Consider the following 21,675-nt stretch of genomic DNA (forward strand, 5'->3'; position numbering starts at 1 on the left):
TTGCAGTGTGTGCATTCAAAGTGCTGGACGTTTCAGGCGCCCTAATAGTGTGTTTAGAGAACTCGAATAGTGTGTATGGATCAAGTTTGACATGGCACACGATCAGAGTGAACAATAATGTTTTCGGGGACTGCGTAAGGTTTGTAATGATACACCATTGCCATATCATATAGTGACAAACCCTAGTTGGAGCTACTGTGTATCTGGGGTGGATGATACTAGAGCATCCACCACATTCACACGATATGAGTCCATGTGATTACGACCTGTTTGCAAAATGAAGGAACCTCTTAAAGACGTGCTACAACACAAAAGAGGACGTCATTCCATGCCACAGGGCAGTCCTTGAGAAACTTCAACGGAGATGGATGATATGACGGTGTATGATACTATCCATCTGCGAGGGGGAGGTGATCGAGATGCAGGGCATGTAATATGGTGAGCATCTATCAATAAAGTCTGGTATGAATTACAACGTGTTGCCACTACTTCTTATCTAATCCATGTATTAACTTACATATTTCACAATACTGATGGCCTCCTTAATCATATTTTCACAGTTACCAAATTCAAATTGTCTCCTGAATGTTACGTTTCATGCTCTGGTTAATAGTAAATATAACTAAGTGATACTTGAGTTTAACTTAGTATTTAAAATAATCTGTGTCTGACACATTGAAATCTGACTGTGATATAATAGCTTCAAAAGTAAAGAAAAGACTTTAGGGAAACGACAAAACATCTGAATCAAAGTAATGCTTTTAAGCCCAATTCCTCCCAAATACGAGGTCATAGTTGAACCATTGTTCTCCCTCGCCCCACGCCACCCCCACCCCATTTTCTTTGGAACATGATGTAAACCTTGTGCATCATTAGGTAATGTTAAACATGAAATAGGTCAGCAGGATTAATCATTGTTATTCAAACTATCCTCAAAGATTCAGTCATAACTGTTGAGCACACATCAATGAGTAGAAATGAAAAAACAACATAATGCTAACAAATGCAAGAACATGATTATACAGGAAATGGGGAGGGTTTAAGCTGATTTAGAGCTGCTGCTTGCAGAACAAATGCATGAAACTTAGGAATTATTTAAAGATGAAGTCCATACTACATGTCATGCAATGCTGTAATTAGGTTTACTTGTGAGGACGAGAAAGAAAATCTGCACTGAATTCACTAATCTACAAATGACTGCATACATGTGGTACAATTCCAGTCAGGTACTGGTGAATGCCTGCAAAGTTCATTCAAATGTTTCTCAAACTGCACAAAAAAGGTCAAGCAGTGCCAATGAGGGCATTGTACTAAACCATGCTTTCATTAGGATGCAATATATGTGACACTGAAAGAAAAGATCATTAAATATGGCCGTGTTCAGAAATCTGTCGCAGCTCTGTAAGCTGAATCACTACAGCATTCTCCCAAAATGATTTAATGGACATCAAATAAAAACTAGGTCTCAATCGTCAAATATCTGTAGCATAGGATGTACTTTGTCATCTAATGTATCCTTTTTATCTTTGGTCATAAAGGTTTTTCAAGAAAGATTGAGAGGCAAGGCTGGAAGTGAGAAATTGCTTCTACCTACTTCCTAAATTCACAAACCCAAACATCCCGGCCACCCCATTGTAGCTGGTTACCAAGCCCCCACAGAATGTATCTCTGCCTACATAGATCAACACCTTCAACCCATTACATGCAGTCTCCCATCCTTCATCAAAGACACCAACCACTTTCTTGAACACCTGGAATCCTTGCCCAATCTGTTACCTCCGGAAACCATCCTTGTAACCATTGATGCCACTTCCTTATACACAAATATCCCACACGTCCAGGGCCTCGCTGCGATGGAGCACTTCCTTTCACGCCGATCATCTGCTACCCTACCTAAAACCTCTTTCCTCATTACCTCAGCCAGCTTCATCCTAACCGACAACTTCTTCACTTTTGAAAGCCAGACATACCAACAATTAAAGGGAACAGCCATGGGTACCAGGATGGCCCCCTCGTATGCCAACCTATTTATGGGTTGCTTAGAGGGAGCCTTCTTGGTTACCCAGGCCTGCCAACCCAAAGTTTGGTACAGATTTATTGATGACATCTTCATGATCTGGACTCACAGTGAAGAAGAACTCCAGAATTTCCTCTCCAACCTCAACTCCTTTGGTTCCATCAGATTCACCTGGTTCTACTCCAAATCCCATGCCACTTTCCTCGACGTTGACCTCCATCTGTCCAATGGCCAGCTTCACACATCCGTCCACATCAAACCCACCAACAAGCAACAGTACCTCCATTAAGACAGCTGCCACCCATTCCATAACAAACGGTCCCTTCCCATCAGCTTAGGTCTTCGTGGCAAACGAATCTGCTCCAGTCCTGAATCCCTGAACCATTACACCAATAACCTGAAAACAGCATTCGCATCCCGCAATTACCCTCCCGACCTGGTACAGAAGCAAATAACCAGAGCCACTTCCTCATCTACTCAAACCCAGAACCTCCCACAGAAGAACCCCACAAGTGCCCCACTTGTGACAGGATACTTTCCGGGACTGGATCAGACTCTGAATGTGGCTCTCCAGCAGGGATACGACTTCCTCAAATCCTGCCCTGAAATGAGATCCGTCCTTCAAGAAATCCTCCCCACTCCACCAAGAGCGGGTTTCCACCGTCCACCGAACCTTCATCCCTATGAAATCCCCAAAATACCCTCTGGCTCCTACCCTTGTAACAGCCCCCGGTGTAAAATCTGTCCCATGCACCCTTCCACCACCACCTACTCCAGTCCTGTAACCCGGAAGGTGTACACGATCGAAGGCAGAGCCACGTGTGAAAGCACCCACTTGATTTACCAACTGACAGGCCTACACTGTGAAACCTTCTACGTGGGAATGACCAGCAACAAACTGTCCATTCGGATGAACGGACACAGGCAGACAGTGTTTGTTGGTAATGAGGATCAACCTGTGGCAAAACATGCCTTGGTGCACGGCCAGTACATCTTGGCACAGTGTTACACCGTCCGGGTTATCTGGATACTTCTCACTAACACCAGCCTATCAGAACTCCGGAGATGGGAACTTGCCCTTCAATATATTCTCTCTTCCCGTTGCCCAACAGGTCTCAACCTCCGCCAATTTCAAGTTGCCGCCCCTCGTACATCACCTGTCATTCAACAACATCTTTGCCTCTGTACTTCCGCCTCGACTGACATCTCTGCCCAACCTCTTTGCATTTACATATGTCTGCCTGTGTCTGTATGTGCGGATGGATGTGTGTGTGTGTGTAAACTCACATGGGTAGTATTTTATTTTATTTTTTTAAAATATAAACTACCTGTCGTTGAAAATGTTAAAATTTTTATGTGCATTACTTCAATTTCTAATGGGTAATTTTTTATATAGAAGGCTGCGGATTGATGTGTTAAAAAGGTCATGTCCAGAAGAGGGTGGGCACCAGGCTGAGGGAGTTGAAAGAAAGTTTGGGAGACAAGAAACTTTCTGATGGTAAAACCATAAGAGGCAGGCTGACAGACAAAATGATTGATGAACTACACCAGTATTATGGGATGGCCATTGGAAATAATGCTGAGGATTTGATGAAAATGAAGCAGGCAGTATAGTCTACCTTCTTCCACAGACTGTAAACTGATGAAAAACCTGTACACCACTTTTTCCCTCCTGGACCTGTTTCATGGTGACCTTACCGCAATGCCCAGTACTCAAACAGTCAATACAGCCATAAACATTCCATCCCAGCAGCAGTCATGGATCTCATAAAACTTATTTTCAGAGACCTGGCAAACCCTGAATTACTGAAGAAGTGTCTGGATGGTCAGACTCAAAATCCCAATGAGTCATTCAATAATGTTATATGGACTCGCTTACCAAAAAATGTTTTTGTTGGAACGAAGACACTTATGTGGGGAGAGGGGTCAGGGATTCTGTTATTGCTTTAATGTTGGCAACATCGGAAGGGTGAAAGTGCTACAGCATATGGGAATTAATCCTGGAGCAAACTGCATCAGAGAACTAGAACGGATGGACAAGGATCGCATTAATAAGGCAGAGTATGCAGCACAGTTGGCCACTAAGGAGTCTAGAAAGAAGAAAAGAAGAAAAAACTTGGAAAAAGATCAAGAGGATGATATACAGTATGGTGCAGGGTGCTTCTAAGTGACTAAAAATAGAAAAATTAATCACATATTAAGTGAGTTACAGTCTTTTGAAACTTCAGAAGCCTCAAAAATTTACATTTTTCGTTGCATTTTTCCCTAAATCTCAGAAATCATTTTGAGTACAGTATTCAAATTTTCCTGGAGTAATAACATACATATCCTGAGTCTACTAAACTAAAAGAAGAACATGGTGTTATGTATAATTAAAATTATTTAGGATAACTTACAAAAAGCTACATAAAATTTTAACTGTGTAATTGAAAAACTGTATTTCCGAAAGTGTGGCTGAAATGCAATTATTGTAGTTCAGTAGGCTCAGAAATATGCAGTTTAATGTCCTGTAAAAGTTTCATGCCAATGGCTAAAGTGGTTCCTGAAGTACAGGGAAGCCAAGTCACTAAATTTAAGACTTTCAGGATAGGGCGTTCCAACTCACCTTAAGAACAATGTATTCTGTTTCATTTAACTTGCATATTAAAATCTGATGACGATTTGCCTAGTAACAAGCGCATCATTTCCAGTAGTCATGAGACAAAAGTCGTGATCACATCATAATACAAATACATTGAGTACAGTGATGGTAAACACTGTAGGATGGGACATAGCCAGATGAACTAATATGCAGACCAAGTGGTGTAGTATGCACAAACCTAAGCATTTAATGTTTGCAAAAATCAGACAATGGGAACTCCAAGTAGTAATATCAACAATGTAGGAAAAGATAGATTGCTACTTACTGTAAAGAGGACATGCCAACTTGCAGACAGGCGTGATTAAATGACACTCTCATATAGCTTTCACCAAAGCCTACGTCAGTTAACACACACACACACACACACACACACACACACACACACACACACACACACACACACACACACCTCACACAAATGACCACCAACTCCAGCATCTAGGGTCGGAATTCTGGCACAGGATAAAAAATCGTAGCAGGCCATATCAACTCACTAAGAAGACTGAAAAAAATCTTTGCAGCAAATAGGACAACATGAATTGCAGTGCAATGGTTCTAGCACAGAAAACTTGGTAAAAATGTCTGAAAGGGCACCAATGCACTTACATTTAAGTGTGCTTTAGTAATGTTTCTTATAAGCATCTGTGTGAAAAAAGATGGCAAAGGCAGTAGGCAATGACTTACAAATAAGGTAATTTCCTTTTGAACGCAGGAAAATAACCTATTTTCACCTTGTTCATGTAACCCGAAGGCATATAGATATCACCTTCTGACATAACCTAGGCATCCAGTTATTCTACGAGGTGCATTCAAGTTCTAAGGCCTCCGATTTTTTTTCTAATTAACTACTCACCCGAAATCGATTAAACTGGCGTTACTTCTCGACGTAATCGCCCTGCAGACGTACACATTTTTCACAACGCTGATGCCACGATTCCATGGCAGTGGCGAAGGCTTCTTTAGGAGTCTGTTTTGACCACTGGAAAATCGCTGAGGCAATAGCAGCACGGCTGGTGAATGTGCGGCCACGGAGAGTGTCTTTCATTGTTGGAAAAAGCCAAAAGTCACTAGGAGCCAGGTCAGGTGAGTAGGGAGCATGAGGAATCACTTCAAAGTTGTTATCACGAAGAAACTGTTGCGTAACGTTAGCTCGATGTGCGGGTGCGTTGTCTTGGTGAAACAGCACACGCGCAGCCCTTCTCGGACGTTTTTGTTGCAGTGCAGGAAGGAATTTGCTCTTCAAAACATTTTCGTAGGATGCACCTGTTACCGTAGTGCCCTTTGGAACGCAATGGGTAAGGATTACGCCCTCGCTGTCCCAGAACATGGACACCATCATTTTTTCAGCACTGGCGGTTACCCGAAATTTTTTTGGTGGCGGTGAATCTGTGTGCTTCCATTGAGCTGATTGGCGCTTTGTTTCTGGATTGAAAAATGGCATCCACGTCTCATCCATTGTCACAACCGACGTTAAGAAAGTCCCATTCATGCTGTCGTTGCGCGTCAACATTGCTTGGCAACATGCCACACGGGCAGCCATGTGGTCGTCCGTCAGCATTCGTGGCACCCACCTGGATGACACTTTTTGCATTTTCAGGTCGTCATGCAGGATTGTGTGCACAGAACCCACAGAAATGCCAACTCTGGAGGCGATCTGTTCAACAGTCATTCGGCAATCCCCCAAAACAGTTCTCTCCACTTTCTTGATCTTGTGCGAGCCCGAGGTTGTTTTGGTTTGTTGTCACACGACGTTCTGCCTTCATTAAACTGTCGCACCCACGAACGCACTTTCGACACATCCATAAAACTCCATCACCACATGTCTCCTTCAACTGTCGATGAATTTCAATTGGTTTCACACCACCCAAATTCAGAAAACGAATGATTGCACACTGTTCAAGTAAGGAAAACGTCGCCATTTTAAGTATTTAAAACAGTTCTCATTCTCGCCGCTGGCGGTAAAATTCCATCTGCCGTACAGTGCTGCCATCTCTGGGCCGTATTGACAATGAACGCGGCCTCATTTTAAAACAATGCGCATGTTTCTATCTCTTTCCAGTCCGGAGAAAAAAAATCGGAGGCCTTAGAACTTGAATGCACCTCGTACACATCAATGTTTCACCACAATCAGGTTGTCAGAATCATATTTCTTGACTCCGTCAATTCTCAACAATGCTTTCATCTTCCAACATAACCTCAAGCTATGCTACAAGGCTCCACCTGACACCACTAACTGAATATGCTTTAGACAGGTTAATTAACAACTATTTCATAATATGAAAAAACCTGTACAAATATCTAGTCAGATCTTGGCTTGAGAATGGTGTCATTATTTACTTGTTTTAAATGTTTATAAACATAAAACTGTGTCATTCGCAAAACTTACAAAAGTAGTATCTTGTGACTACATCATCAATGAGTCACAACTGGAATCAGCTAACTCATAAAAACAGCTATGTCTAATCATTTGTGGTAATATGAAAAGGAATGATCACATTAGGTCAACATGAATGGCAACAGATTTGTTTAACTCTTGAAAGTGTGCATTGGGAATTCTAAAACACATTAATTGGCAAACTTTAAGAAAGATGGCAAGTTCCCACAAAAACACAAAGTTTCAAGACCCTGTAGGAAGTGAAGACTCTAGAGATGTTCTTTAATGGCATTAAAATTTGGGGTGGAAGGATATCAGGTATAAGAATAACTGACGACATTGCTATCCCCAGTGAAAGTGAAGAACAATAACACACACACACACACACACACACACACACACACACACACACACACACACACACACACACTTGTGTAGACAGGTGGCAACTATAAAGAGGAATGCAAGCAAAGTGTATTTCAGCAAAGTGTATTTCAGCAAAGTGTATTTTCTACCATATATGCATCATGACTTTAAGAGCTCACCACTGGTTACCTCCAACCTGATGTGATAACGCTTTACCACCATTCACCCGAAGCCACACAAACCAACAACATGTGCATAGAAACCCATTTGTCAATGTTAGCTGAAAACTCATTTCATGACACGAGAGTGTACACTTGGGACCAGATTGAAAGCGAAACTATGTAATGCTTTAAAATTTGGCTATGTTACAATTTACTGTTTTCAATGGACTGCAAGAACCAGTAGAATTATGGATTATACAAATGTTGCTGGTATGTTGCAGTATTTACTGCAAGATGTAGAGGCTCGTACAGGATAGACTAGTGAGAAGAGCTGCATAAAAGCAGACTTTGGACTTAAGACTACAAAAATACAGCCTACATGATGTGGACTAAAGGATGTCTTCATTGGAGATTGAGGAAAGAAATCAGTCATGGTCTTTTACACTGAGGTATCTCAGCATTTTTTTAAAATAAATAAGAAGGGAATTAAATTTTGCTACTACTAAATGCTATTTCAATTCTAGAACCACAGCACCACCTCAGTAGTCAGAAAACTATTTTCAAATGTTACTAGTTTTCCATAACTTCACAATGTGACCAACTTCAATATCAATGCAACGAATAATTTGCCTGATAATTACAGCACATACCTTAATTGGTGCACTGCAAGCTGCATAAAACTCTCTTCTGAATCTATCAATTATTCTCTGGGCTTCATCTATTTCATCTGTAAACTTTTTTGCTTCCTCTGTAAAAGCAAAAAGAAAATATAAATGAAATGTGGAGATAAAACAAGCAATCCAACATTTTGTGACGGGAAATTGGTTTAACAACAGACAATAAGCTCCATTTCAGCTTTCTCTGATTTTAGCTCTACATTATAAGTATGTGAATGAAGAAAAATAATATTTCTAATGTAAGGTATATAATGTAGTTATAAGACTTAGTCTTGCTCATCAGAAAGGTAAACGCAATATCAGAATCATATTGCGCCTAATTCTGAAATAGTCTTCAGCATCAGATAATGTGCATATTCATGATTTCAGGCCAGGCCTACAATGATATCTTGTGTGTTCCCAAAAGCAACGCTTTTTTTTTAATTTATAAAATTTGCAATACAATTCAGCCAGAAACTGTAGCAAATTTTGTATTGTGGGCATCAGCAGCTGTAGAATTGCATCATGATTAATAAAACTGTGCCAGCTGTATGATAAATCATTACTCCTGATCCTACTAGTTTTGTGGTGTTAGGAGCCACATCTTCAGCGATACTCCAAATCACAATGTACTCCAAATGATAAGCTGTAGATGACCCAACATTCTCTGTCCAGTTGTGATAAAGATGTTCAACCATCAAGAAATCGGTAGTCCAACTTAAAATAGAGCAGAATGCTGGGATCATCATTCTGATACAGGAAGTGTGTGTGTGTGTGTGTGTGTGTGTGTGTGTGTTGGGGCTTATGGGCGCTAAACGTCGAGGTCATCAGCGCCCTGACACACATTAAAAGGAACGAATGTGGAGAGACCTAATAAAACTGAAGCATACATGCAAAGAAAGCAGGAAAAGAAGGTAAATGCTACACAAGAAAGTAAAACGTAAGGAAAGGGAAAACATAGCAACAAGAATGCCACAGGAAATTGTCATTGGCTGGCCACTTACATAAAATATGGGCGAGCTTGTCACAAAGTGAGCAAATTAATATCCTCTCCCTAAAATCTTTGTAAATTCATTTGACATGGCACAGAACTTTAAAACTCTAACCACAGCCATCTGAGTGTTGCCTAAAAGAGATGGCAGGTCCGCTGGCAAGTCAGCCGCGGTCCGCTGGTCAGAAAATAAAACACAATCCAATAAAACGTGGCGCACAGTGACCTGAACGCCACAAGCACCACACACTGGAGGGTCCTCCCGCCAGAGCAGGAAGCCATGCGTCATAGGGCTGTGGCCTATCCGAAGTCGAGTGAGAAGAACCTCGTCCTGTCGACGGGGCTGATAGGAAGTACACCACACACGCGTTGTGGGCATGACTATACGTAGCTTATTGTCAGTCACTTCCAGCCACTCATCCTCCCACCGACGCATGACTCGTGAGCTCAACAGCGAGGTAAGTGCTTGCAGGGGTATAGCACACTGAGATACTTGTGGATTGAGACACGCCTCCTTGGCTGCGAGATCTGCCCTTTCATTCCCAGCAATGCCGACATGCCCCGTAACCCAGCAGAAAGCCACCACCTTCCCCAATCGGTGTAGTTGGAGGAGGGCATCCTGGATGGTCTGGACTATTTTATGTGCTGGATACAAACGTTGCAATGAGTGAAGGGCACTTAGTGAATCGGAACAGACAAGAAATTTACGACAGGAAGAATGTCTCACCTGCTCCAGTGCCCGCAAGATCGCAGACAATTCTGCATCAAAGATAGTAAAAGTCTTAGGCAGTCGGACCTTGAGGACACAATCCGGAAAAACAACAGAGCAACCAACGGAATCCCCTTGTTTCGACCCATCTGTAAAAATGGCTATATAGTCGTGGTGCTCAGATAAAATGGCAGAAAATGCTGCACTAAAAACAATGGCAGGAGTGCAATCTCTCTTGTACTGCAATAAATCTAAAATCACTCCGGGCCTCTTCAGTAACCAGGGTGGCAGGCGGTTAAAACCAAGGATTTGGGGTTGTACAGACTCCACACCGAGGAACTCTAGCACACGTTGCACTCGGATCCCAAACGGCAACATGGCCCGGAGACGGTGGGAAAAAAGGCAGTCCAGAGGTGGATGAGCAACAAGATGGTGAGCAAGCGAGGTGGGAGCTGCAAGAAACTTACAAGCCTGGCACACCAGCAGGAGCTGCCGCCGGATGGTAAGTGATGGTTCCCCAGCCTCAGCACAGAGGCTGGGTATGGGACTTGTCCGATAAGCACCTGTGGCCAGTCGAATCCCAGCATGGTGGACAGTGTCAAGGATCTGCAAATAAGACGGCCTCGCTGAACCATACACTGCGCACCCATAGTCAAGCCGTGAACGCACAAAAGCTCGATAAAACTGAAGGAGACGCGCCCTGTCCGCTCCCCAAGACCTGTGGCTGAGGCACTTGAGGATGTTCAGTGCCTTCAGGGTTCTGGCTTTCACGTCGCGTAGGTGTGGCAGCCATGACAAACTGGAGTCAAAAATTAGGCCCAGAAACCGCACTGTGTCTCTAAAATGTAGGACAGTATCCCCCATATGCAGAGCAGGCAAAGTAAAAAGACGACGAGAACGATTAAAATGACTGATACAGGAAAACTAAAGTTTAACACTGCTATGACAACATGAGTGACCACCTAGACAAACTTATCTCATGTCACGATGATGTTAAGCCTTAGGTTTCCTGTATGAGGATGATGTTCCCTGCACTCTGCTATATTTTAAACTGGTCTACCAACCTCTTGATGGTCAAACATTTTAATTATTAGAACGTACTATGAAATAAATATGTATCCCTGAAGATGAGGCTCTAATGCCACGAAACTAGTTGAATCAGGAATACAGATTTATCATACAGCTGAACCCAGATATTACTTTTTTTTATACTGGAACATTAACATAGTGCTCTTGTTCGAAATTAGTTCGAATATTCAAATTTAATACATACAGACAAACAATATGAAAAATTTATAGCTGTGCTAAAAAAATGTTTTAAAAGATTAACATATCCAATGCATGTCTGCCAAAATTAGAATACAGCGGGAAAGTGTGACTCACAGCAAAATTATAAAACACTTCTGAATCTCTGGCTTTTAGAAACTATTTAAATGTCTTTCAAGTGGAGAAATGAAATAGGAACTATGGATATAAAAGATAAAATGTACAAGTCCTCCGGAACAAAAAGTAACTCCACACCCCGAATCGAGGCAAACATAATGTACCGGAAAAAGATCAGTAGAAGTAACATTGACATCTCAGTTGTGGAAAATCAATTATGCATTCCCTGTCACTATTTGATTAAAGAAAGTTAAAAATTAAATTCACAAGAAGAGGAAGAGACTTAACTGGAGAAAAAAGAATGAACAAAACACATATACTAGCAATCCCTGTCACAGTTAGGTTAAAGGACGTTAAAAATGCAATTCACAAAAAGAAGAAGAAGGGACTTAATTGGGAAAAAAGAACTAACAATATATATACACTAGCCTTTTTCCCGTCTTTGCCCACGTATGTATGTATCACACATAATGCACGCACCTCTTCTTCCCCTCTCTTGGTCCATCTTATCCTCCCCTCCTCTCTACCAATCACCTCACCACCCTATCTGCCCATCTTCCCCATCAGACCACTCCACCCACCTTCCCATCCCTCCTCTCTGCCTATCTCCTCCTCAGCTCTCTCTTCCCATCTTTCTCTGTCTTCTCTCTGTCCATCTCCTCCTCACCCCTCTTTCTGTTCTCCTCCTCCACACCCATCTCTCACTATCCCGTCATCCTCCTCGTTCTCTGACCATGCACTACCCCCCCCCCCCCCCCCACCTCCATCCCCAATCTCTACCCTCTCTATGTCATGTTCATCCACACGCTGTCAAGGGCTTGAAAACAGTTTTTTTTTGCTTCTGATATGTAGCCTGCCAGGCAAAGCAAGCGGATACTACTCCAACATGCCTGTTGTGCAGGGAAGCCTATATGGCAGGGACTGCCTATAACTTCGTTCATATTGGAACAAGTAGGCTGTAAAGCCCCAAATGTGGATACTTGTAGAGATTCAAACAATGGAGTGTGTGAGTGCATATGTGTGTCTATTGTTGACAAAGGCCATTGGCCGAAAGCTTTAAGTGTGAAAATCTTTTTGTTGTGCCTACCTGCGACTCAACATCTCCGATATATGGTGAGTAGCAACTTTCCTTCTCATAATATTGTGACTTGTGAAGAGTGCTGTTTATATGTCAAATCTGATTGAAATTGATCTGGGCTTTTGGAGGAAGTGCAGGGCGTGTGTACTTAGCTCACAAACATACACAGTTTTTTATATATGCTAGCCCCTCCCCCAGTTACACCTGTATACGCTCATCCCTTCTACTACTATCTGTGTTCGTTTCTTTCTTCCCTGTCACCATGTCCACCTCATCTTCACCCTCTCACTATCCACTGCCTCCTCTCCACACTCTCCCTTCAACTCCTCCTCCCCCTCCCTTTGCCCATCTTCTCCATCCCCTTTGCATGTCAATTTCCTACCACCCTTCTCTCTGTTTGGCCTCCCACACACCCCTCTCCATCCATCCCCTCCTATCCTCTCTCTCTGATCTACGCCCTCCTGCCCTCTTTCTCCCTATTCATCCACTCTTGCCCTCTCTCTCTGTCCATCCCTATCTATATACATCTCAACCCCCCCCCCCCAGTCATGCCACCTCCCCACATGTAGGCCGACCTGCCAAACACATTGACAAGGCAAAGCAGTGCTGGTACTTGTGAAGTTTGCTATTTGTGTGCCAAATTTGGTTAAATTGGTTCAAGGGTTTTGGGAGAAGATCCCATACATACAAACCTATCTACATACATATATCTAAAGTCCACTTGATGTATGTATGTGTGTTCGACAAATATTGTTCACGTCTCGTATTTCCCACATCTCTCTCTCTCTTACCTCACTCTGTCCATCTCGTCACACCACCTCTCTGCCCCCTCCCCCCTCTTAATTGCCTCCTCTGGTCATCATCTCCTCATCTGCTTCTCTCTCCCAATCCATCCCTCTGTGCATTTACTCCTCCTCCACTTCTCCCTCTCCTCCTCCCCCTTCTCTCTCTGTCCATCTCCACCTCTCCACACAGTCCCTCCTTCACACCTCACATCCTTTCATCTCCTCCTCCATCTCTCCATACCCATTATATCCTCACCTTCTCTCTGTCCCTTCCTCCTTCCCCCTCTCCCTGTTGGTGTTGTCCTCCTTCCCCATCTTCCTATCTATCTTCTTCTGCCCATCTCTGTCCTCCCTCCTGCCCTCTCTCTGTCCATCTCCACCAGTCCTCCCTCTCTCTGACCATCCCCTCTTGCAAATTCTCTTTCTATCCATCCCCTCCTGCCCTGCTTTCTCTGTTCATCCCCAGCTTTATCTATCTGAACTTCTCCCAGCTGTGATTATATGCATGTTTAGCCCCTACACAACACGATGATGATACAACAACATGCCTGTCATGCAGAGCAGCCATGGCAGGGGCTGAAAAATCACATTTTTCTCTTATCTCTGCTCCCATTGGAGCTACAAGGTTATAATCCCCACAGTGCTGATACTCCTGAAGCGTGCTTTTGGTGTGCAAAATTTGGTTGAAATCGAACAAGAGGTATGGGAGCAGACTCTGAACCTGCATACAGATATACATACTTAAATTCTCTCCATCTTCTCCTCTCACTCTTCCCATCCACCTATTTCTGCCTTTCTCCCCATCCACCTATTCCTCCCAACCACTCTACACCCACTTCCCATTTTTCCCTCTTTGTCCATCCCCTACTCTATTACGTCAACCCTAATCCATGTCCATTTGCATGCATAGCATCTACCCAATGGGTTAAAAAATCTTTGTTTGCCATACATCTGCTCGTACTAGAGGTAGGAAGTTATGAGCCCCACAGTGCTGTTGTGACGTTTGCTGTTTGAGTGCCACATTTGGTTGAACTCGCTGCGGGTGTTTGGGAGGAGCTCTTGGACATGCATACATACAGACTGCTTTGCATATATATCCCAGCCTTTTCCCTACGGCTTTACCCCATACATGTCAGCGTATGTATCTCTTGCACCTCCTCCTCCCTACCTTCTGTGGCCAGTTCTTCCTCCTCCATCTCCCCTTATCCTCCAGCATATTGGGTCCATCTTCTCCTCTCCACTCTCTCTGGCTCTTCATACCCTCCTAAACCATCTGTCTGTAAGTCTCCTCTCCACTGAAACAACGACCTCATTCCCCTCCTCCTGTTCATGTTGCCCTTTTCTCCATATCCTCCTCCCCTTCTTCCTTTTCCATCTGCCCACTATCCATTAACACCTTCCACCTGTCTCCTGCATCTACCTCTCCCACTGACCGTCTCCTCCTTCCTGTTTATCGGTACACATCCTCCTATTGCCCTTCGTTCCTCTCTCTGCCATCTCATTTGCCTCCCCTCGTTTCTGCCTCCTCATCATCCTCCCCCCCCCCCCCATCTGCCCACCTCCTCTGCCCATCTCCTGCTCCTCTCCATTTCTGTCCCTGTCATCCTGCCCCTCTCTACGTCCATCTTCTCCTGCTGCCTTTCTGTACACCTCCTCCTTTCCACCCCACCCTATTCATCTCTTACTACCCCATCTCCCTATCCATTTCCCACTGCCACACTCTCCCTATCTCTCTCTTCCCTATACATCTGCTTCTTCCCTTCTCTCTTGCTCTCTGTCCTTTCCTATCTTCCTATTAATCTCTTCCTCCCCATCCATCCACTCCTCGCCTCTCTCTGTCCCCCTCTGCTACTCCTTCTCTGATCAACCTCTCCAAACTCCACCTCTGCCTATCCTCCTCCACCAATCTCCACCTTTCCCCGTCCATGCTCATCACACATGTAACTGCTACAGAACAAGTAGAAGAAGCAGGCCAATGTTACTCCAACACAGAATGACTGTTGTGCAGACAATCCCACACATATGCAGCTAATGATTTGTTTCTTACCCCTGATGTTTAGGCTGCCCTACAAAGTAGGCCAATAATACACATCAATTCTATTCACACAGAAGACACCTGTCATGCAGGGCAGCCTACATGTCAGAGGCTGAAAAAATGTTATTACTAGTCTCCAATCCTACTGGAGCTAGGAAGTTATAAACCTCTCAGTGTTAATACTCATGACATATCTTGTTTGTCCACGTAATATGATTGACATCGCTCTGGGGTTTGGGAGGAGATACTGGACACTTGTACTTACAGAGAGTGTCTGAGTGACTTGAACTTCATTTCTGACAGTCCCCAACCTATTCATCTTGCCAAAGTATGTCAATATTTCAAATGTAAATGTTATCCTGCTCATTTTCGCTCTTTGATATCTACAGCAATAGCTATATCTGTGTCCTCATGGCTACATCTAGAAGTGGAATGAACTGTTCACCAAATACATTCCAGTCAAATTATATTTTCTGCTGAGCCATGAATAGTAAGACATTCATTAAACTTCAACCAGATCTCCACAATCATATGCAATAGTACCCAGTTTCTAAACATGTTTCAGAACACAATATTGTCAAATCCACCAAAAAATCTCTCCAACACCTACATCGACATGACTACTCTGCAGTTCACATGCAAGCACCTGGCAGAGGCTTTAGTCCTTGTTCAATTTGTTCTATTAAAAAATATAGAAATCAACAAAATTAAATATTTTTCCTTACACTTTCAGTGGAATTACACTAAGCATGGCATGAATACTCTTATTATGTTGTTTTGCTGCTTTTGCATTTGACAAAAATGGTATTTTGTACTAATATACATGCCTCCAACAATTTCACAACTTCATCAAGACAGTAAAACGAAAGTGTTGTAGTAAGTAAGAAGGCAAGTGATTCCCATCACAGTAAACACACACAATGACAAAAGAAATGAGAACAGTACCATAAATTGGAACTCAGATCAAAGTACCTCAGCTGATATTTAGCATCCATCATTTCTCATATGCAGAGCCTGGAAAGCTTAACAAGGAAACCACTGCTTGGGAAAGAAAGAAGTCTAAGTTCAAGTCATAATTTGTTACTAATGTTTACACAACAAGTAAACACAATGACACAGTAGTTAACCACATGTGTAACTTAAACTGCATGAGGGGAGAGAAGCACTGTGAGGGAACAAACCCTGCCTCCCTCTTGCAGGGCTGGCAGTTTACACCAATGTTCTGTGCTTTCATGAAAGCGAAATTTTACAGATTGCACATGATTTGCCAATTACATCTGCGTTGTGACAGACATACTCTAACACCATGGAGGACCAGTCTCCTCACAACAAAAGAGAACAATGAGCAATGTACAAGTCAAAGTATTACACAGCACATGAAGCATTTGGCAACTGCTAATATATGATAGTTCGCTGAGGTTGCCATTTTCTTAAAAGAGAATAGCACAGGCCTGACCTGTATTAGTATCTTAGATACCCTCATTTCAAAACACTCCACCACCTATAACTGCCATGTTAAAAGTGTTCACATAGTTCAGTGTAAAATCTTGTCCAATAATTACTGTTCTTCTGTTTTCTTATGAACATTCAGCTACCCACTGTATAGAGCCACAGCCTTTGTACTCAAATTATTTTACTACATTTTTTCATTGCATCAGTTTACATTCTCTATGATCCACCTCACACCTCTCTAATTATTATTTACATAGCTGCAAAGACGCAGGTTCTGCATATTTATCAGTTCCTCCACAGGAGTTAATAATTTTTATGCCGAAGGAAGATAAAGGGATTCACTTCTTGAAAAAGTTTCATATTCCCTGAAAATACAGGACCTTGTTTGTATTTTTTGCCTGATATTCCTCTCAGTTCCATTATTTAATGGAAGATACTTATTTAATTACAAATAGTCAAATTAATTATGTATTTCACAATACCCGTATGTAGCTGTTTTACTGGGAACAATGTTTTGGAGGGGGAGCACTTGCTGCCATTCTTTCTTTACTCAGTTACGTGCATTTTCCATAAAAAAGACTATGCCTGAATGTGTGTGGAAAATATAAATATCTCTTACTTTCTTGTTTGTCCATCACATCCATAAGGTACTCAGTGCCTTGTTCCAACTGGAAATGCCAGTCAAACTTGGAGAAAGTTGACTCCAAAACAGGACATATATTTTCCACTATGTATTCAGCATCACCATCAGATAGCACACAGTCTGAAACAAAAGATAACAATAATATGAAAAAATCACTTTGCTGCATTCCTAACATTGACAAAACAAATTCATTAAAAATGCAGAGTCACACTGCATTTCATTTACATCCTTTAAGTCATTGAATTACACAATTCTTTTTAAGTTTTTGAATTTTTAATTCAGTGACACTCCTGCCATTGAGATAAACCCCTGGTGGCAAGCAACAAATATTCTGGCTGTCTTTTCCTTCTATATTATTGAGACAGTATTTTAGACTAAGGTGTACAATATTCTCGATAATGCCTGCCAGATTGTTTTCACTGGATTTGAATAAATAGCTATACCTATCTGAATGTTTAAAATATTATTTCCACAAGCAATAGGTGACAGACTTCCAAATTACAACCATAGCAGCTATTTTGCAAATGATGATACAATACCACTTTTTAGCTATTTATTAACAATTCCCTCCTCTCTAAGGCAACAGCAACATCAATGAGTTGGCTGAAATAATTTTAAATGAATTTCACCTATTTTATGAATATATTAGCATGCAGTTCATTTCAAAGGTAGTGAGCTTTCCAAACTGGCATGTCCATTACTAGGCATTATGGATCCATTTATTTATGGCCCAAAAAAAAAAAATTAAGAGCAATTTGATTGTTGAGCTGGTTGGTTGGTTTACTGATGAAAGGGGCCAAACTACAAGGTCATCACTCCCTCCTAGTTGTAACAGCAAGCCTCTTACCAGAAGAACCCCCATCCACCCAACACACAATACACAGAAAAGACTAGCACCACAGACAGGGTGAGAGAAGCACAGAAAAACAGAGGAAGGACACCAATTCAGACATAATGTGCAAGAAAGTGGAAAAACAGCAAAAGAGTGGGTACAGTGAGGGCTGGGGCAGATCACAAAGCCCAGATAGCCACTGCTCATCCTACCAACCCCTAAATGAGGTGACGAGGCTGAGACACCCTCTGTCATAGTGTGCGATAAAAACCTCTTTCATGACGTAAAACCAGATCACAAGGGCAGCGAGTCAGGAAGATTAAAGAGGATAGCCTGTCAGTCAGTTCATTCCCCAGGATTCCAAGACAACATGGGATCCAGACATAGACCACTGAGTGGCCACACTGTTTGAGGGCAAAAAGAGAATCCTGGATGGTCGAGATAAAGATATGATGTGGATAACGCAGGTCAAGTGCATGTAAACTACAGATGAGGAAGGACTCAGCAGTGCACAAACGGATATGCTCAAGAGCATGAAGGATGGCTACCAACTCTGCAGTGAAAACACTGCAGCCATCCAGCAAGGCGTGGAGTTCATTACATCCCACATGAACACAAGCAAAACCAGTGTGACTGACAACCATTGTCATTTAGACTACTTCTGAAACCCAAAACACACCAAGGGTGACAAAGAATTGGTAGTCTAGGGCCTCAGGCAAGCCAAGTCTTTTGGACCTTGTGGCAGGTCAAGACAGAGCTGTAGGCGGCATATGAACCACGCAGGTGTACATGAGAGGACCTGGAGAACTGGTAGTAGAGGGGAAAGCTGGAGTTGTGAGAAACACGAATGGATGCAGATGGCGATCGTAACCCCAGACCTGGGCCATCATTGCAGGAGGTGGACGTCTGTATCTGGAAAGAGGAGTTGGGAATTCAGATGCTCCGAGCAGCAGCGGATGCTTAATGGATAATCAATCAGCTGTTGGTGGTGCAGAACCTGCAACAGTGGGGTCCCGGCCTCTGTTAGGAGGCTGATCATTGGGCTAGTCCAAAAGACGCCAGTTGCCAGTCATATCCCACAATGGTACATTGGGTCCAACATCTGTAATGTCAAAGGTGATGCTGGGCCATAAGTGAGACTCCCATAATCTCGACAGGACTGGACCAATGCTTTGCAGAGCCAGAGGACACTAGAACAGTCCATGCACCAGTAGGTATTGTTGAGGCACTGAAGAATACTGAGGTGTGACTGAAGAACACTTAGGTGTCACCAACATCTCTGCTTTAGTTGTTGGGAAAGCCTTGTCAACCAGGCATCAAAAGACTAGTCCATCAAGATACAGGTCCGGATGGGGATGCACTGTACTGATGACACAAATGCATAATGCAGATCTTGGCAGCCAAAAATTGGAAGCCATGAGTGAGTGCCCAAGACTGCACTTGGTGTATTGCTCCCTGCAGTCTGTGTTCACCAATGCCTATCACGGATGAACAAAAATAAATTCAAAAGTTATCAGCATACAAAGAGCGGGTGCACCACTGGTCCCACAGGCACCATCAGACTGCTAATAGCCACTAAAAATAGAGGGACACTCAAAACAGTAGCCTCCAGAGCCCTACTCTCCTGCAAACGGATGGTGCTACAAAAGTAACCAACCAGAACCTGCAACACAAAAGAAAATCTGGAGAAGGCCACGGAGGCCCAACTCATGTAAGGTGCCACAGATGTGGTGGTACCATGTGGTTTCAATGAGCTTTGTGCAGATAAAAGAAGACTGCAACAAGGTGCTGACACCAGGCAATAGCCATTTGGATTGCCGAATTCAGGTAAACTAACAAAAACTTAACGAAAGTTATTCAAGACAGTGTTTGAGAAGACGAAACATGGGCAGATAGTGGACCAATGCTAAGGCCTGGGCAAAACGATCAATGACAGAGTTTGGGCTGCGGAGGGTAACACCATTCTGGGAAATTCCTGGGACAACTGTAGGAGGACGGTGGCCAAAAATGTGCCAGATCTTTACTCACACCTGTGAAGAGAGAGTACGCAGCTCTGTGGCAGTGACATATTGTTCCCTCAAATCTGCTTCTGGCATTTAATTAGATAATGGGCCTGGGCTCGAAGTCATTTAAAGGACATGTGTGCTCGAGAGAGGGATGCTGTTTGTAGCATTGGACAGCATGAGAGCAGTCTTTAATAGCTGCAGCAATTTCGGGGGTCCACTAAGGGGCAGTGTTACATCAACGAGATCCCAAGGAACAGAAAACCCTGAGGCAATTGTCGAAAAGATGACATCAGTCTAACACTCTATGGACTCGTCGATGCCGTCATGCATTGGAGCAACTGGGATGGCAGCCAATGAAACGACATCCTGATCTCCACTGGTAAAGGCCCACCTGTAAGGGCATCCGGGCGAATGATATTGAAGAAAAGATAGGAGAGTCAGAGAATGATCACTGTCGCACAAATGGTTGTGGACTCCCCGCTGAATGGAGGGGAGGAATCTTTGGCTACAGATGGAAATATCAATGGACGAGAAAGATTAATGATCGAAAAAATGTCAAGTGCCACAATCAGTGTGTGGGAGCTCCAATGTAGAAGAAGCAGAGATCAAGCCCTACCAGCAAGTCTTCCACAATCCTGCCCCCATCGGTGTTCGCAGTACCACCCCATAGAGGGTTACGGGCTTTAAGATCCCCAAAGAGAAGGAAGGGAGGGGGGAGCTGTGGAAGGAGAGCAAGAAGAGCAGGAAGGGTAGGACACTAGTCAGGGAGGATATAAAGATTGCATATTGTTATTGCAGAGCCGCCTAAATGCATCCAAACTGCCACCACTTCCAGCGCAGATTGAAGAGGAACCTAGAAACTAAAACATCCATGGGGAACAACATACAGACACCAACAGAGGCTCGCAAAGCTCCGACCCCGTTCTGGCAGAAGGCTTGGAAACCAAGATGATTCAGTGAATGAGTATCCGTAAAATGAGATTCCTGTAATACAACACAAGTTCCATAAGAGAGAGAAAGAAGATACAGTAATTCCGGAAGATGATGATAGTAACCATTACAGTTTGATTGGAGGAGAGTAGAACAAGAGCCCGGATGGATGTCGAATGAGTCAGAATCGATCATCGTGCCGTCAGTCTCTGTCGTCGGTAAGGATGGAGTGACTTTATTGGATGTAAGCTCGGACCTTGATTGATGAGAGGAAGGGAGCAATACTCCACGAGATGTCGAAGTGGGGGGCAGGCAGGGGGAGGGGGTGGGGGAGCAAGATTGGGGGGGGGGGGGGGGGGATGGTGGTGGGGAGATATCATCCCGACACCTATGCATTTTCTTCTTCTTTGAAGAGTGAAATACGATGTAGTCATGAAGAGAGAAAGTAGCAGCAAGATCAGGATCCAAAAGAAAACAAGCGATCTCTAGGTCCACAGAGAATGTGTTCTGCATCCAACTCGAAGTAACAGACTGCTTGTAGTGGAGACACTAGGAAAGAGGGCTCTCAGGGGGAAGAGAAGAGGGAAGGGGGACAGGAGGGAGGGGGAGGGGAGGG

General features: G+C 43.3%; 1 protein-coding gene across 1 annotated transcript in view; it reads right to left on the reverse strand.

Moving 5' to 3' along the window:
* LOC124625777 (histone-lysine N-methyltransferase SETDB1-like) overlaps positions 1-21,675 on the reverse strand; it is a 284,740-nt gene that overhangs the window by 198,269 nt on the left and 64,796 nt on the right. Inside the window, exons 4-5 of the mRNA XM_047149218.1 lie at positions 17,268-17,411; positions 8,210-8,307 (exon numbers count right to left, since the gene is read on the reverse strand). Of these exons, the coding sequence (XP_047005174.1) occupies positions 8,210-8,307; positions 17,268-17,411 (242 nt within the window). The remainder of the gene's footprint in view (positions 1-8,209; positions 8,308-17,267; positions 17,412-21,675) is intronic.

This window comes from Schistocerca americana, chromosome 8, assembly GCF_021461395.2.
Source record: "Schistocerca americana isolate TAMUIC-IGC-003095 chromosome 8, iqSchAmer2.1, whole genome shotgun sequence".
NCBI classification, from domain to species: Eukaryota; Metazoa; Arthropoda; class Insecta; order Orthoptera; family Acrididae; genus Schistocerca; species Schistocerca americana.